The sequence below is a fragment of the Coloeus monedula genome (assembly GCF_965178545.1).
Source record: "Coloeus monedula genome assembly, chromosome: 14".
Taxonomy (NCBI): domain Eukaryota; kingdom Metazoa; phylum Chordata; class Aves; order Passeriformes; family Corvidae; genus Coloeus; species Coloeus monedula.
The window spans coordinates 10,428,892-10,447,638 of NC_138794.1; the positions used below are offsets into that span (position 1 = coordinate 10,428,892).

Sequence of the window (18,747 nt, forward strand, 5' to 3'; positions counted from 1 at the left end):
CGAGTCTTTGCCAGTGAAAGAGTGGCTCAGCAGCAGTATCTGTCACTGTCTGTGACCACAGCTCCTGTCACGCAGGCAGAAGAACCCTCCTTCACCATATCTCATAAAAGGACAAAGCCATAGTTGCGTCAGGTCGTAAATGTTTGTGTACAAACTGTTCAGCCTCTCTTCTGCTTTCAACTTCTCCCATATTTCTAAGGCAGACCCACCAGCATTTGCTGTGGTGAAACTACAGCTCAAGCCCAGCAGGTGTTTTTAACCAGGCAGTCTGTAAAGACCCAGGACTCGCATCAAGGATCCCAGCACACCCGGGGAGAAGCCCCTGTCACCCCTGGGGAGGAGCCACCAGCTCCCAGCAAAAAGCATCAGGAAACTCTGCCACAAACAGGCTCTAGGTTTTTTTTCCCCCAAAATGCCAAATTTGCAGGCACATCAGTGTGGGCAGACCACGAGTTTCAGTGTAAGAGTGGTGGCTTGTCTCTGCTGACATCAAGGATCTGCTATGCAGGCACCTGCAGGATGGGGCTGCCAGCGAGTGCCCTGAGCAGCAAGGGATTTCGGCTGCTGGGAGGCAGCTCAGCATGCCAGGTGACAGTGCCAGCCACCATGAGACATCTCCAGTTTGGGGAAAAACTGTCACTGTCAGGGCAAACATCTGTCAGCCTCACACATTTCAGCTGCAGTAAGAAACACACAGTAATTGTATCATCCATTTTCCATGCTGACACCATGACATACGCAGCTAAAGAAGATAAAAGAGGCTTGGACAGTCAGGACTGCAGGCACTCGAGGCCATTTTGATTTAAGCTTATTCCCTTTCTGTCTAAACAAACATATCTGTTATGAATGACGAATGCTCCTCCATTTCCCTCCTTACTGCTGCATTTCCAAATTTTTGTAGGTCTTTCCAAGGGTGACACTTGCAGGAAGGGAAAAGCATAGAAACTCTACAGTTGGATGGTCAAGCTGCAGAGGGAGGTGAGGGATGGGGAAACTGCTGTGTACAACAGGAACCCTCCCCTCTACCTCCCACAAAAGACACTTCCCCATTCCCCACGCCCTCGTCCTTACCTCATAGGACCAGACACACTGCACCCCTGCGAACCTCCGCACGCATCTCCCCACTTCCACGTCCTCGTGCGTGGTGTACATCTCCCGCAGGCACTCGCCAATGTGGGGCACCATCCTCCGCAGCACCTCCCGGCTCATGATCACTCCTGGCCCCCCCATGCAGAAGTTCTCGCCCGGTTCCAGTGCCAGCTTCCCCATCTCCTCCGTGGTGCCGAGGCCGGTCTGCCCCAGGAACAGGGGCTCGCTGCTGTTCAGGCTCCTGAGGAAGTTCTCCAGTTTGTCCCCTTTGATGTAAACGTCGTCATCAGCCCTCATAAACCATTCGTATTTGTCCAAGTAGTGGTCATGCATGTATTTGAGCATCATGAAGGATTTCTTCTGGGGTGGGTAGGAGTCATCTACACCTGGAAGCGGCACGATGGGGATGGGGATAGAGGTGTCTGAACCCTCACTGGAGAAGAATTCGACCTTGCCAGGAATGGTTTTGGACCACGTTCTAGATTGAAAAAGACAAGAAGGAATAATTAAACATAGAAACCAGGGCAGGCAGAGAGTGCTACCACAGACTACAGCTCAACTGCTTTACAAATTTTCTTTTTTGAATGCCTTGAAATGTTATTTTTTACCACACAAATGAGGACATTCACATGGCACACACAGTAAGTGGTACAACACACAAAATTCTGATATGACAAGCATCTGAGTATCATTTTTGCACCTCCATATGTTAGAAAAATAATTCAATAGTAGCACTAGTGGCAAGCAGGATTTCTTAAGCACACTCGGTTTTGGACTAACAGCTATTGGTCACAAAATACACAGGTGAGCCAATACGGGCCAACAATTCACATACAACTGAATTTACTGCTTCCAAAGCTTCCCTGCAAGTTATTAAGCATCATAGCCACCTTCTGTTCCCTCTAAGCCTCCCCAAAAGCTCAAATGTGCACTCAGACTTCCAGAGAGTAAATTCACATGAACTTTTAAGGAAATGGCATCCCTTGGGAAACCAACCAAACAGTAACTTCTCCAGATGGTGTGTGGAGAAAGCAAAGAGCAAAGCACAGAGCATGGAGCAGAAGTAACCTCAAGTGGTTTTGTCCATACCAGTAAAATTCTAAGAGATGCCTGTAAAACTCCTAATTCCCACGATAACATGGCGCTACCAACATCTGCACCTCCAGCAGCTTTCCAGACACTACATTCCAGGTTTTAGTGGAGAGGAACAGCACAAAAGAGGAGCCTTTCCTGTGCAGAGCAGCACAGTGACAACATCTGCTCCACACCTTCCGTGCTCCTCTCTGACAAATCCAACCCATCTGCGTGGGCAAACTGGGTCACTGATAGTGCAGGAAGAGCTGTAGGATGATTCCTCAAGGCAGAGCACAGCCTCCTCCAGGGAGGATTTTCAGTCACGTAACTGCTACAGCCTTGCCCTAAAAATTATTAATTTTAAGCCTGCAGTCCCATTTTCTGAGATTCTATCTCAGAAAAGAGCAGAGATCACATACTCCTCACAGAAACTCACAGAAAACTATTTTAGTTGGTACACCAACAGGTTTTGTCCTTTTGTATAGGGAGGAGAATATTTTATAGTTTTATATGGCAACTATCCTCAGAATATAACCTAAAGCTGATGTGAAAACACTCTAAAGGTAAAGGACACAGTATTCCCTCAATGCATCACTGTCACTCTGACTGGTGCCTCCCAGCACAGGCTTCTTGCCAAAACCTGAGCAGATTTTGGGCAGCACAGACCATTTGAAATTTGAAATCTCCACAATTAGCTATCATATAAAGCCCAAAATATAAAAATACTTCAGGAGAATTATTCCTTAAGTTCCATCAGAAAATGCAGAGGTATTTAATGAGACTACCTAAACATCAACTTTGACACCTTAACAGTTTCTCACTAATTCCACTGTGTGTAATGAATACCACCCAATTACTTTAAAAGCTTTGTCTTCTGGATTTCTTACTGCCATGGGTAGTGTTTCATAGCAAAAGTTGAGATCCCAGCTTCCCAGAAGAGCACAGAGTAAAGCAAATGGAAACATTCCCACTGACTTCAGAACAGAGGTGATGAGGCCTTTAATCATCAGTGATGCAATTAATGCACAGTACTAGATGCTATAAATCATGCCTGTTAAGTACTAGATGTTATAAATCATATCTGTTAAAGCACTGAGAACTGCCCGTTTTAAAAGGAGACATGGTCATATCCTGAACTTTCACTATTAAGGAAGTTCTGCTGTTTATTTTCTGACACCCACACTCCACATACAAATCATCCACAGCTCTTCCCATATCAACTTGCAGACTAAGACTCTTCTTCACTAAAGGTACTCAATGTATTTAAATTTTAGTCTCACAGAAAGAAAGGACAGAAGGAGTTACTGAGAAAAGGAGCTCATCTCATCCACTGAGACACAGCTTTGGGTGGACACAGGACACTTTGCAGACAACCACCATCTGAAGTTATTAGCTAAAGTCTTATGGAAATTTCTGTTTGTTTACTTTTTTATTCAAAAGCAAACAGCGAATTTTCAGACTTGCTGTCCATATCCTGAAAGATCTGCTTTTATCATGACTACAGTCTATGGACAACACAGGATGTCTTCTATCACTTCATGCTTTAGCTCCTTTCTGGAAGTTGTCAACCCCTTCTGTTGATTCCCAGTTTAAATTTACTCCCTGCTCTCCAAATAGGTACCCTCACCTCAAGACCCACCTAAGTATTGTCAAGAGAAGAGCTCCCATTCAACAGAAAGGGAACAAAATGCATACCTAAAAAGATACATCCATAAACCCTGGCATGCTTGATTCCCACGGTTCCTATTGCACTAAACCCTCCATCCCAAAACCCAAGTTTGAGCCCATCTTTCCATATGGCCATATTTTGGTTTTACATTAAAACAGGGATAAAACAGAGACATTCCTGCATATGTGAGGAGCCCACTGGAGACCATGCCCTAACAATATCCACATCCCAAGGACCCATGTGTGACCTGGGTCAGCACCACATCATTACTCCAGCCTTGGGATCTCATGTCAACCACATCGACCGTGCACCAGCACAGCTTGACTGAGCCTTTGTTCACCTCCTGCAACAACACAGTTTCTAGGATGAGACAACTCAACGTGTTATTTGTGACCGTGGCTTTGAGCAATTGTTTGAACCCAAAGGGACGAAACACTCCCACATGGAAAAACAGCCCGAGTGTCTGTGTCAACACAAGCACGGCTCGGGCAGAGGCTGAGACAATGGAGTCACCACGGGCTGCTCCTCACGTCGAAGCCACAGTTCGCTGTGGCCCTTTTTGGGGACAGAATACAGGGAGAACAGTTTGCTCAGGAAACACATTGGTGCACTCGGCCAAAGAAGCCAAACCACAGAGGGTGAGATGAACTGTTAAGTACGTTTTTCTGACCCCAGTTATCAGGAGAACTAAGGACTGATAAATGCAGAGATGAATTCTGATCAAAGCTGCTTTTAGCTCTTTTTATCCAATGTTTCAAATAATCAGACCTGTCTCAGTCACCAGTAATTCCGTAGTTTAGGATGTGAAAACTACATTTCTTGCTAGTCCTCCCCCCTCCACTGTAGTTTACCCTGTCTGCTCTCAGGTTATGGGCAGCAACCTGACCCTTCAGCTCCTGAGCATAGAGCTCTTACCTCAACACCTCCCCACCTCTGTGGCCCCACCAACACCCCCTTCCATATCGCTTTCCTGGTCAAGGTTTCTCCAATATAAGACCTGCAGCTTGTACGTACAGAAGAACTGTATGTTTTATAATTTAAAAAAGCAAAGAAAAGTATTTTTATGGAAATTTTACACCCTCCTTCCTCTCCATTGCCCTGTCACCCTCAGCTGTTTAAAGTACACATTGACACATTTCTTCCACCAGACTCCTGTCTCTGCACCACCTGGGCTGCAGTGATCGATCACTGATGGCCTCAGTCAAAGCCATTTCAACTCTGTCCAGAAATATCAGCTTGTGAATACAACCAATAGGGTACTGAACTGGTCATTTATAAACCCTGACAGATCCCAACCTTATCTCCCCCATGTAATCTGAATCTGCTGCTTAAGCAGGAGGATGTGCATGAATCAGGACAGCAAGGCTCTCTATTACCCTCCCCAGGAGGTAAAAAACCTGCACGATGCTGTGTGACCTGGTTTCTCTCAGTGCACAGGGCACAGAACTCCACAAACCAGAATGTTGTGTTGATGAGGAAATCAAAGTGAAAATTAAAGAAACACAAAAAAAATGAGTAATGCTTCCTCAGAAAAAAGCTCTTAGCAGAGGACATGAATCCAGTAATGCTCCAGTTTTGCCTCCCTCACCCAGCTCTTCACACTGGATATCCTACATGTACTCTAGTCTACGCAAGCCATAAGCAAACTGGGTGAAAAGATATTATCCCAGCTGGCTCCCAGGTATCCATGAAATACAGAAAATCTTATACACACCGAGAGTGCTAAAAAACCCCAGTATTTTCTAAAAAGTGACCACAATTGTAGTCATGAAATGTTGTCATAAGTTATTTCTTTGTTTAAAAAGAAGCTTAAAAAGCACAGCTTGCAGCAGGAGCAGCACAGATCTGGAATGTTTTATCTTCAGTTTCCAGTATTTATTATTTATTTGTATTATCTTGCTTTGTTATCAGCTCTGCAGACTCGGCAGAAGCACAGTCAGTGGCATTATGCAGACAGTGCTCCCTTTGTAGAGACCCAGGCTGAAGACTATGACAAAAAATGTATTTGGTTTTCGTCTGCAGCTCAAGAAGTTCCCTTAGAGGAGATCAGAGAAATCGTTTAAAGTTTTGAGAAACAGTCATCTTGTATAATTACCCTGAAGAAAATCATAATTTGTGAAGAATTCAGCAAGACAACAGACATAAAAGACTGATGTCTTGAATGCAGCTGAATTCCACGCTGAATTAGGGCTAGTTTTGCATAACTGTTCTTCAAGGTCCCATTCTTCCAACAACACTTGGTACAGGGGAAGCAATGAACCACAGCTTAGGTAGAACTGAGCATGGAAACCTGCACACTGCTCCTGCACAAGGTACTGGAGATGACCAATATGAGAGGTCACCAAAACAAACTGAGGTTTTAAATTTCCAGATCTCTGTCATTAAGATCTGCATTACAGAATTCGGATTTCGAGGAAAAGTTCCTTTCAAGTTTTTGCAGGATAGCTTTAACGGAGAACCCAAGCAGCTTCCACAGCTTTTTGAGTCCTTTGAGCTAAATTCTTTCAATTTTAAGTGATGCCAGTTTTTTGTCCATGCACGTCCATCCACCTTCCTTGTGGACACAGGGACAGAAATGGATCCATCACCCACAGAGACACTGACAGTCAGTGCGTTAGGCTAAGATCAAAGCCCAAGTGTCTCAGAGGTTTGGGCCATATGGTTATTTTGGGGGGTGTAGGTGACTTTGTTTTACTTATTCCCCCTGTGTCGATGACAGTTGCTCTCACTGTGTTTCCTTCATACTGTTCCTTAAACATTCTCACAAATTTTAGGTTACTGCTCAGAAATCCCAAGTACATCATGTTTCTGGTGGAGGGTACCTGAGCAGGACACCAGGTCCTCACTACTGCAATACTGTGGTACGATTCATACATGAAGCAGAACATGGATTGTGTTGGCATGACATTCAAAGTCACTTCACAGGGACCACTCCCAAGAGGCAGGAGCTCCACAATCAATCACATCCCCTCACCAGCAACCAGAATAGGCCAAACCACCCAACAGATTCAGATCTACACTCTGAACTTAGGAGCAGCACAACAACATTTAAGTGCAGGCTTAGATAGATAGCACAGACTCCCTTACACCCCAAATCCTTCTGGCTGCCTTTCACTTAAGCTCTTCCGAGCACTCAGGTATTTGGATTCCAGTGCACACAGCTTCCTGTAAGCAACCACCAACACAGGCAGCACGTTCGAAATGGAGCCTCTGAAAGGCATCCTTCAGCCTCGAGATAGGGATGGCTTAGCACCAGCCCCGGGCATCACTCATGGCCCTCGTGGCACTTGACGATGCCGCGGGGACTGTCCCAAACCGAGAAGTGCTGCGGCTGTGTTCCTGTAGAGATGCTGCCAAAGGCCAGCCGCTGACATCTCGCCATTAACTGCATTCACACCACTCTCTGCCACGTTTCCCAGGAAATCTAGTTGCTATACAAACAGGGGAAAAAAAAAAAAGGGTTAACTGTCTGATATTTCAGTTCCTGAGACAGCAGACTTAAATCTTCTGGGAGACTGCTTATTCCCATCCTCTCCTTCCTGCAGCTCTTCTAGGACAACTCCCCTCAACTGCAAAATCATTAGCACATATTGTTGCACTTTCCCTGAACCCCAGCCATCCCTTTAACTCCTTCCTGCCCAGCATTCTTCCTGACTATTCCTTGTCCTTTCAAGTGGTACCGTGGTTCCTGCTGCTGCACTTCACCGGCCTCCTGGAAGGGAAGCCCTGGTAACCTGGCTGTCAGATGCAATAACTGCTGAGGCTGCAGATCCAAAAACCTGTGGATCTAAAGCTTATTCTCTGCCTCATAGACTACAAAAGCACGACTGTTACAACGAGCCAGCGGCTCCCGAAAATCCAGCAGGCCTGTTTTGCCTTGCAGTGGTCATTTTGCTCATGATTGATGTTCAGGAAGTGGATTGCTTCCCCTCTTGTTAGACCCTATCTGGATTCACAGCAGCCAGGATCAGCAAATGCTTTCCGCTCCGGTCCCTTTTAGCTGTGTCTGTAAATGGCCTTTGAGCCACAGCAATTTGGAGGTATTCAGCCTCTGAATCCCTAATTCCTTTCAGCGTGGTATCAAGGCTCTGCACACGCTGCCACCCCGGGAATGCCTTGCTAGCAGCTTCCCATTTCACTGGCTGTGCCAGCGATTCAGCTCACCAGGATGCTTTGTCAATGTAGTAATCCCAGCAATTGTCTGCTTGAGTACTTCACGGCAATCAAAAGCCATTTAAGATTTCAGGTTTGTCTTCCTCTTCCCCCCTCCCCATCTTCCCCCAAAGATGTCTTCCTGTCACCAGGACATTAGCTCATTTCTTTCACCGACGGAGGTGAGAAAAACGCATTTAGTCCTACTAAGAGTCTCTTTATCTGTCTCTTCCAAGAACAGACATCATCTCTAGAGGTTAAACCAAAATAGCAGTGCAGTAAAAAGCGATACTCGGATCTCCATCTAAGGGCTGAAGGAGCCTAATTCCATTAGCTGGATTTGTTAAATTGCATCTTTAGCCATTGTTTTGTGCAAGCAGATGTTGCAGATCTTGTTCTCTAAACCCAGCTCCGTCACAGCACGAGACTGTTCAGCAAGCGCAGGCAAAACCAGGGATGAGAATCCTTCCCACACCAGCAAAGTGAATCCCTCCCCAAATAACACTCTGGACAACACGGTGATAAATTTCCCTTTTCTGAATTCTTGATGTAAAATCTGAAGGATGCTAGACAAACTATTCTGCCATAAAACCTGTTATGTGAAGTCCCAACATGACTCCAACCTCTCTGTATGAAAATCTAAATTACACAGCCCGTGAGATTTGCAATCCAAAATGCTCCATCCCACATGGTGCAAGAGAACGTAACCCTGAAGAAATAGATTCCTTCACCCATTTCAAAGCATCAATCATGCACTCTCTGTAACTTAATTACAGGTCTACTGCTGGAAGAAGGAATTAAGTTTCCCTTAAAACCATCGCTGGTGGACAGCATGCCTCAGATTGCCCAAATAAAGCAATTTTACTGCATTTGATGCTGATATGAAGACAGATTTCCTGAAACCAGAGCTGAGCTGGGAACGATGGTATGATGGTCCATCCTACATAGTTTTGCCATCCCACTCTCACTGGCCAGTAGGGCCAAGCACTTTTCAGCCAGGGCAGGCAGGACATGGAGAAGGGTTTGTTCTAGCACAAGATTAAAGGGAATGTTCTATTAAAGATCTGTCCCAGAGTTCCTGGCTGCTCCTCCAGGGGTGCTGGCTCAGCCAGAGCTGGGGTATACCCGAGCTGACATTTTAGCTCTTAACTCTTTCAGACTTCCTGAGCAGGCTTCCCGTGCAGCCTCCCAGCACTGCCTGGTGGCGCACACGCCGGAGCAATGAGCATATTCCAGCAGAGCGGAGAGTTTCACCAAAGCCACAGACACATCTCTCACAAAAGAGATGATTATCCTGATGCTGCTGAGACTTTGGATAGAATTCCCGTTAGCCCATGGCCATACCCAGCTACACCTGGGGCCCACAGTTAGCAGCACACAGTGCAAAGCACCAAGATTGTCCCTGCTCCAAAATAAGGTGTGCTCAGGTAACCAACACGCGGCTCTGAGACCCTGGTTTCTGCATTAGCTCAACCAGCCTGAAGCACGGAGCGTTTCATGCAGGCTGACTCTCCTCATCCAAGCTGTCTCACTACCTGGTCCAGCCTCAGCAGTGGCTGTGGCGAGCAGAGGTGGGTTTTACTCTTTGTTCCCAGATGCCTCTTCTGGGTCTCACTCCCAAGCACACGCTTTTGGCTTGGCACAGTGGTCTTTGCTTCCCTACCCAGGGGATTACAGCGGTCTCCAAAGTTTATTTCTGTTATCATCATGCTGTCAGCTCTCTCCATAAGCAGCAGCCAAGGACCATACCAGCGTGGCGCAGCTGCGCCCAAGGCAGAGACACTGAGGGACACACTTTGATGCCCGTGCCCCGCCGGTGACCGGCAGTCAGTGTCCCCTCGCATCGGCGGGGCTGCCTGGCCCTCAGGCAAGGCCACTGGGGCCACCTGCCAGGTGGTACCTGGCTGAGCCAGACCCGGCGGGAGCGGCAACGCGACTCAATCGACGCCTCGCGTCTCCGCCGAGCTGCCCGGGCAGCGGAGCAGCGTTCGGGGCACCACTCCTCCCGCAGCCTGCCCGGAGAGCGCCCCAGGGCTCCCTCAGTGAGCCCGGGTCGGAGCGAGGAGCGTCGGGGCTGAGCGTGTCCCGAGACTCACTCGCACCTGCCCCGGGGAAGGGCAAGCGGTCCCCGGGGCCGGCGGGGCATCCCGGCTGCAAGGGCATCCCGAGCGGGGCGTTCCTACCCCGGGGGGACCGGCCGACCGGGCCGATTCCAGCTGAATGGGACAGAACCGAGCCAAGTCCAGCTCAGCTGAATGGGACCGAATCGAGCCAAGCCCAGCCCAGCTGAACGGGGCCGAACCGAGCTGAGACGAGTCGAGCCCACCAGAACCGACCCCGAGCCCATCCCAGACCCCAGCCCAACGCAGCCCACCGGACCCGCACCCCGCCGAGTGCAGCCCACGGGACTCCCATCCCCGCCGGGCGCCGCCGGCCCCCGCCCGCTCACCGGTGCGCGGCCACGGCGCGGCTCCGCAGGTACTTCTGCGCCGTCATGACCCCCACGAAGAGGAAGCTCTGTGCCGGCGGGCCGGGGCGGCGCGGCGGGGCGGCGGCGGCGGCGGGCGGCGAGCGGCAGCCCTGCGGGCGGGCTCGGTGGGGCCGCGCCGCCGCCGCCAGCTCGGAGGCGCGGGGCAGGACGAGGCGCGATGCGAGCACGAAGCCCAGCACCAGCCCCAGCAGGACGCTGAGCCAGGCGCGGCGGCCGCGGCCCGCCATGCCCGCCCGGCCCGCTATGCCCGCCCGGCCCGCTGCTCACAGCGCCGCCGCCGCCGCCAGCCGCGCCGAGGCGCCCAGCGCCGCCATGGGGGAAGGGGCAGGGACGGGAAGCGGAGGGAGGGGAGCGGGGGGCCGCCCGCCTCCCCGGCCCTGCCCCTCGGCACAGGCGCCGTGTGCGGCCCCGCCGCGCTGCCCCTGACTCCGCCCGGCCGCCGCGGAGCCGCCGTTCTGCAGCCCCCGGTGCGGCCCCCGCCCCGCGCGGGGTTCCGGCACACGGCCGTGGGGAGGGGGCACCGAGAACCGGGATGTGACCCTGGGACGGGAGCCAGATCCCGAAGCACCACCCTGGAGCGGCCCTGCGGGACGTCCCGCCCCATCTTTGGCAGTGTTCCAGGCCAGGTTGGACGGGGCTTGGAGCAGCCTGGTCTGCGGGAAGGTGTCCCTGCCCATGGCAGGGGTTGGAATGGGATGAGTGTTAAGGGCCCTTCCAACCCAAACCGATCGGTGGTTCTATGACATGGACCGGCACCTTAACCAAACATCCCACATAGGGGACAGGGAACCTGGCCCAGCATCCCACACTGGGACCTCGGAACTGGAACACCAGAACCAAAACCCAGCCGCCCAAATCAAGAGGGGAAGGAGGCCAAGAGAATATAGACGCTTAGCTCTGGGGGTAGGGACTGATACCCTGGACATAACCCCAGGATAGGCATCCCAGCACCCTGCCCCAAGACCCCAGGGCAGAACCCTGGCTCAGGGGCCAGATCTGGGATCCCAGCCCTAGGATGGGAAGACACTGGGACACAGATCCAGGATAGGCACCAGGTCGGGTCCCTGCTGCCCAAGCTCCAGCTCTGCCCCATGACACACACAGAGACCGAGGGGATCCAAGCAGCGAGGAGCAGCCTTCCATCCCTGTTTGCCTGGTGCTGATGCATTTGTGCAGCACAAGCTGTGGTGCCAGGGAGCGAAGGCACAGGCACTCTCTGTTTTTTCCCACCTTGTTAATTAAACCAACCAGAAATAGGTCGGTCTGTTTCCATCTGCAGGTTATAATGACTGCTCAACAGAGTGAAAACTTTTTCTGTATTGGGTGAAGATTTCTTTTTCCTTTGTCCACACTGACTCTCCACGTGCATTTCATCTACAGAGTGCTTCAGCTTCAAATGCTACAGCCACAATCCCCTCACGTTTCACAGGAAGAAAACCCTCCAGTCTCAACAGAAGAAACTTATCAAGTACAACCCACTGACCTCCTGCTTATCATTGTGGTTTCTTCCATTTCCTGCCCACTTCAGCATTTCCAATTGCCAGTCTTTTCCATTTTAAATTTTATTTATATCATGATGTCATCCACAATGAGCTGGGAAGAAGAAAGTCTCGGTGTAACAGCAGCAACCTCTTGAGCAAGAACCATTGCAAAAGAGGATGTCGCACCACATTAATATTCTTCAGCAATAGGCCAAAGAGAGACATCCATGACAGATTTTTTATGATCACAAGTAACTGTCTCACTTCTGGGACTGAGCAGGTAATGACACAATCTGCTTATCTAATGAGCTCAATGGTATGTCTTGAAAAAATGCTTTTTGTGGGGGGTTTATTGCTCTTGTGATGGTGCAATCCTCGTACCGAGGTCAGCACAGATGAACTCATGATGTCAGGAGCACAAATAACACAAGGAAGGTGTCACCACAATTCATGGTATTAAATAACAATAAAATTGAATACAAATAGAAACTAGATAAGAAATACAAGCAGTGAACAAGAAAGAAGAGCAGGAGGCCTCCTTTCAGTCGCCCATGGGCAAAACACAGATGTATTGAGTGAGATGTGTTTGTGTGAACAGAAGAACTAAATGGTGAAAGAGAGAGAAAGGAAGAACAGTCTGAACTGGAATACACATGAGGCAGGTAAAGCCAGGAAGGGCAGGAGCACCATTGCTTGGAAAAGGCCAGCTGGACTGTCCTTTCCATCCCCTCCTTACCCACCACTGTAATTCCTTTCTACTTCCCAGGGTTTGCAATGCTTCACAATTATTTCTAACTACTGGTGCACTGATCCCTTTCCATGAAGTCTGGGGTTATCCTCAGCCTGTGACACTCTGCACACATGTACCTTTTACTGCACTTCCAAAATCTTCTTCATTAAACTCTGCTTCTCTCCTCTCCCCCCAAGCCTGATCATCAGGTCCTGAAATAACAGGACACCAAGACACATTCAAGCTACAAAAAAACCCAAGGCCACTCCTTTCCAAGAGAGGCACATGTGGCAAGTCCATGAGCAGGAATGGGATTACTCTCTGCCTGCTCCAAATCAGTTGTAAAAATCTCCTGATTCAAGGGAAAGCCACTGTGGCCCATGAATTACAGGAAAGGCAGAGCTAGCGTGGTTAAAAGGCAATAAAAAAGAGAAAGGTTGGGGCTGGGGCTGAGGAGCTGTCAGTTGGCTTCTTCCCACAAAGAAAAGAAGTTAGTCATCAGAACTGAGAACTCCATGTGACTTCAGCACACATGGAAATGATGAAGCAGAGCAGCACATTCCCCTGTTAGATCTCCTCAGCCCAGAGCTCTCCTGGGTATGTTCCCACCTTGCTGCACCTCCAGAGCAATTATGGAGGGGGTGAGCAGAAAGCACTTGGGGAAGGGGCAGGAGAAGGAAGGGGAGCTTTCCTGGTGCCTGGTGCCATTTGACCTGGAGAGGAGGCACGGTGAGACTTCACACTGCTGCCACCACATGAGATCACAGCCTGGACTGTAAGGCTGAGATGTCCAGCTGTGAAGAGGGGGTGGCACATGGATGCAATGCTCACACAACTCCCACAGCACATCCAAGTGCCTCCCTTTATGTCATTTATCCGAAGTGCTAGGCGGGCACATGCCCCTTTTATGCTTCTGCCCCCTCCCCTGTTCTTGCATAGAGCAGCAGCTGCTGGAAAAAAAGGAAAAAAAGCAGATTTAGGGAAAGCTTGAAAAGCATGGCTTAGTTCTTCCAGTGGAATTATAATGCTGTTACCTACCTAGAGTGTATTTTTAATCTGGATGGCAGGGAAAGGTCATACTGCATAATCACATTTAAGTGCCATTCCCTATTAATACAGCTCTTGGTCTCAATTGCTGTCACTATATATCATGGTTACTGTATATTCAAAGACGTGATATTTTTCTTCTATAATACAGTCTACAAGCATAAACACATTTTTATGCAGTATGTTTTCAATTCCTTGTGGGACGGCTGGAGGAAGTATTCCAAGGGCTCTCCAAAATCTGCAGAGGATGCACATTGTGTGTGCTCATCTCCACGCTCCCATCCCACTCCCTCCAGCAAGATTAGCACCCGGCCCAGCCGGTGAGAGCCCACTTGACAGGCCCACATGGTTTAGATTCATAATCAGATTAACAAAACAGTAATCCTATTTTTAAACAATGAAAAAGCCAAGTCCTTGAGCTGAGCCGGTGTGTGTGTGCATATACAATAAATGTCATCCTTTTGGAATAAAGAACCTGAATACCAAATGAAAAAAGTTTCTTCCACATAGGAGACTTTGCCCTGGAGAGGAAAGAAGGACTATCTTGCATTATAACCACTTCTTTTTCCCACTGAGTTTGATCTCCAATGAGCCCCCTCCAAAACTTGCAGGACATATCTTCTACAACAAATAGCCTTTAAAATAATAGTTACAGAAGTGAACTACTCACAAATGCTCCAGAAACTTTTAATTATGAATGTTCCAGTACTCAAACTTATACTTTAAAAACTGCCCAGGCACTGGAAAATGGGCATACTTCATTTATTCAATGTAACAGACTCATGGTGGAAAAAATCTCACTGGGCAACCAGTAGCATTTGTCTCTGTCACAGTATTTCCAGCACCATTGCATTTTCCCAAATGATACAGAAACTCCTTTCTCAGCTCCAGCACCTACTTTTTCTCCCCTCCCCAACCTATTCTGGTCTTGCCACGGCCCAGTCCCAACCCTTCCTCAGCTGAATGACTCAGAAGTGCCCGTTCGAGGGACTGAAGGAGAACTGTCCCCGCTGGCTCGCTCCGAAAGCCAGCCCGACATTGCCATCGCCCGGCCCGGCCCCGTAGTGCAGCGGCCTCGCCTTCCCGGCTGGGAGCCGCATTCAGGGCTCGGGAGACGTGGGAATGCCATGCAAAACCCTCCTGCTCCTCAGGTTCGTGCTCAGCCTCCAGGTCTCATCGGCCTGGTGACAGGAGCAGCACTGCGGGGCGTAACAAAGCACTCGAGCTTCGCACCGCGGGGCGGAATGATGCTTTTTCAACGTGGCCCCGCCAGACCTGAGTCAACAAAGCACTAGAAAAGCCCACAGTGTGTATTTAAAAAGCAATCATCAATATGACATAGCCTAAAAAGCAGAACAGCTAAAGAAGTGGTAATCACATGACCCAGGAAATGGAATTCACATAGAGTGTTGCCCCCTCCAGTATTTGATAAAGTAAAGCTTTACAACCCAGGTTTGGCTTTTTTTTTTTCCAAAGTGCATCTTTTAGGCCAACCTAACAGTAACTCCCCATTTTAATACAGAGTACTAGAACTAGATTTAAATGCCAGGTATTTCAGAGTATCCATTTCCCTTCCATTCTCTTTAAATAAAATTTTCTAGGTTCTTTTCCCTGCCTCCTTCCATGACTGTTACCCACAGAACCAGCTTGGAAGCTCAGCTTGGTAACACACAAAGAATCTATAATAGACACAGAGGGAGCAGTGAAATTGTAAATTTACCAGGGGAAGTCTTGCTCTGTGCTGAAAGTGCTTTTTAGCAGGTGTGCACTTCAGAACAAAACTACAGCAATAAATACACAAGAACAGCCCCTGCCTCCCTGCCAGCACCTTGCCACAGAAACCTGCAGCAAAAAATGCGTATTTCCCCACCAAAGCTGAGCTGAGGGGACCTATTCCATTGAAGACATCGGATTCTCATAAAAAAAACAACAGAAGTTTTTGAAGTCGCTGGCTCTGGAGCTGGGAATATGGGCAGGGTGTGTGTCAGGCATGGAACAGCTGGCCTGGAAGCTCTCACAAAATCAGCTACAACGGTGCAGCCAGGCCAGGACACCACCCAGCCAGCAGCCGTATGCTTTTCCTTTGTGGTTGCAGAGCTGTTCCAAAAACCAAGCTTTCATTCCACAAAGGAGGGAGGAAAAAAAAGAGAAAAACCCAAGGCTTCAGCCCATCCAAGTCTAGACCAGCTTATTTTATAGCTGGAAATTACATAGTTTCACTGTTCAGCTATAGCAGGGACAGAAACATGCCAAGCCCCTCCCATGGCTAAACTGATCCCTGAAAAGCTGGCAAAATTCCTCCAGAAGGTGGATCTGATGCGGAGATGTGTGCTGATGTGCAGTCAAGCTTGCAAGGACCCAACTGATCAAGAAGGGAGCGGCCTGTTTCAGCAGGAGGCAGAAAGAACAGCATTAGAGGGGTTTAAATGCAGCCAGCAACAACAGCGCTGCTGACAAAATGTCCAGGAGACTGTCAGGCTGGATGCCATCCCCCTTCCCAGAGCTCTGGAATGCAAAGTCATCGTCTAGGGAGGGGAATAAGACACCCCTCCCCCCCCAAAAAAAACCCCAAACAAACCAACCTAAACACCTGAGCTGAGTATCAGCAGAGTCTGAGCACAGAGCCACTGCAGAACAGCCCAGCTCCTTGAGTTTTGAGTCAAAATAGTACAGAACTGCAAAAAACACAGCAGATGAGATTTCTTAGTACTGGCATTTCACACCTGCACTCAAATTTTGCAAGGACAGCAGTTCCTTGCAGATACAGGTGCAATTATAATTTTCATTCACATTGATCTTTGAGATAGATAACTCTGGAACACCTGGGAACAGCTCTGCTGACAGATTTCCCCATTGCCCTCACTCCCCTAACTCCCTCTTCTGTTTGTTATTAAAAATTTCCAGCATAAGAAACTAATTTTTAAAACGCCCAGCTATGCAATATCGCTCTTAAAATCTTTCCCCCGTTTCACAACGTTTTTGAAAGGCATAAATAAAGCCAAATAATTTTTATGAGCCTGACAACATGGGTTGTTTTGTTCAGTTTTAACTCCAGTGCTCAGTATCTCCTGATGAATAGTTAAGAGAACTATGGACAAAACAGATCTCATCTGCAATTTAAAGAAAACAAAAAACTCTGCTCCTCCAGCATACAAATCATCTAAAAGCAACAAAAACCACTTAGCTGCATTTCTCAAGCAACTAACATTTTCAGAATTTTTTGTTCCTCTGAACACTTGCTTGATTTTTGGATTTTTCAATACCCAAACCAGATTATTCTTCAGTGGTTAAACACCATTTTACGGCAGTTAAATAGTTTATTACCCAGCTTCTTCCAGACAGAGGTATTTCCAGAACATCTGCATGAGTAAAGCAAGAGGCTTCTTGCATAACTGCTCTAGTGGGGGGAAAAAAAAAATCTCCTGAAGGCTTTTTAATATGATCTTTCATAATTCAAGTTCTTGGGAATTCATACCAAACCAGGAACAATGGATTCATTAAATAGTTCACTTTCACCTAATGCTTTCTGCATGCTTCACTCCTGAGCTATAAAGCAGCAAGCAACCACCTTTCCATAATGCTTGTGGTCAGGGGAGAGCTTTCCATTTGAAGTCAGAGGAAAAACCCTTCCATCTTGTGCAGGTTGTGAGCCAAAAGAAAAGTTTTATGAACTGAGGTTCATCCTCCCAACCTGTTCAATAGCTTAGAAGTGTCTGACCAAGAAAAATTAATGCACTTGATGATTAAAATAAAGAAAAAAATTAAAAATTGAGAAATAAGGTTGAAGCTTCCAGAAATACATACATCATTTCGTTTTCACTGGATACGTCTTACTAAACCTTAGAATTAGGCAAAAAGCCATATCCCTAGTCCTAGCCAGAAGCAACTCTTGAGACACAGAGAAAGATTAGCATATGCTCAGTTAAGACCTGCTTATTTATTTTGCAAGTGTTTTTACTGAATTAAATAAACCCATCCCTGACCATTTTATCAACACAAGGATTTCTGCTTCTTTAAGACAACAGCCTCCCCCACTTGTTTTTCTGAAGACAACACCTCAGTCTGTTGCCTGTTTCCCCAACATGAGGGGGAAGATGTTCCCTAAGGCATTCCAACTTTGTCCTCTTTCCTGAGGAAGACTCTTCAGATCTTGAAAATATCCATCCCCACCGCTATTTTTTTTTTCCTTGGTAAAGATTAAAACCTGAAGTTACATACACTGGCCTCTGTTACAATGGAAATTTAAGTTTACATACCAAAATGGACAGAAGCCAGGGAATGAAAATTAATTTCCATAAGAACATCAACAGCTTCACTTCACCTTCTACACACACTTAACCAAGCACTTTGTTGTGTCTAAAACAAAAGATTCTTGGCCTTTCGATTTCATTACCAACTTTAAAACTCACTAGTAACACGCTCCTGTTGCATTTCTAGTCAAGAGAAATATCTATATGCGTATAAACAGTGTGTTCAAAGTTGGCACTCATATCTATTGATGAGCACAAGTATTCCAAGGGTAAATATTCAGAAACAAGTGCTCAAGCAGCCCTAAGCTCTAAGGAACCACTGCTCCCTACCCCAGTGCCCACAGACCAGCTCAGTAACAGCAACTGGACACAGGGACACTTGTCCTAGGCAGACAGGAATTATTTCACTCTTTTCCAAAGACAACCTGGATTTTTTTGTCTGTTGCATTTTAGAGAGAAAATCAAGGGGAAGGGATGCTTGAAAAGTTTGGTTATGATTATCAGTTCTGTTTTCTGTCCTCAGTGCTGGATATACACCAGAAGGATGAAGACCACACACCTATTCCTTGCAGCCCCTTATTTGCCAGTGTGACACTTTCTCTGGCCAGAGCTCTCAGCACACACCAGCCTCACCTTTGGTGCTGCACAAGCTGCAGGAGGAGGGTCACTTCATCTCCCACCTTGCTTTATACACATTTATTGCACTAGAACAAATGACTTCTATAAAAAGATGCTGTAGAAAACCACAAAATTGTGAATACTAA

The 18,747-nt window shown here is 47.8% G+C and overlaps 1 protein-coding gene across 1 annotated transcript in view; it reads right to left on the reverse strand.

The window, feature by feature from the left end:
* CHSY1 (chondroitin sulfate synthase 1) overlaps nt 1–10,702 on the reverse strand; it is a gene marked incomplete at its 5' end in the record, with an annotated part of 73,809 nt that extends 63,107 nt beyond the window's left edge. Inside the window, 2 exons of the mRNA XM_082290613.1 lie at nt 1,072–1,567; nt 10,434–10,702. Coding sequence (XP_082146739.1) covers nt 1,072–1,567; nt 10,434–10,702 — 765 coding nt within the window. The remainder of the gene's footprint in view (nt 1–1,071; nt 1,568–10,433) is intronic.
* Between the last annotated feature and the right edge of the window lie 8,045 nt (nt 10,703–18,747).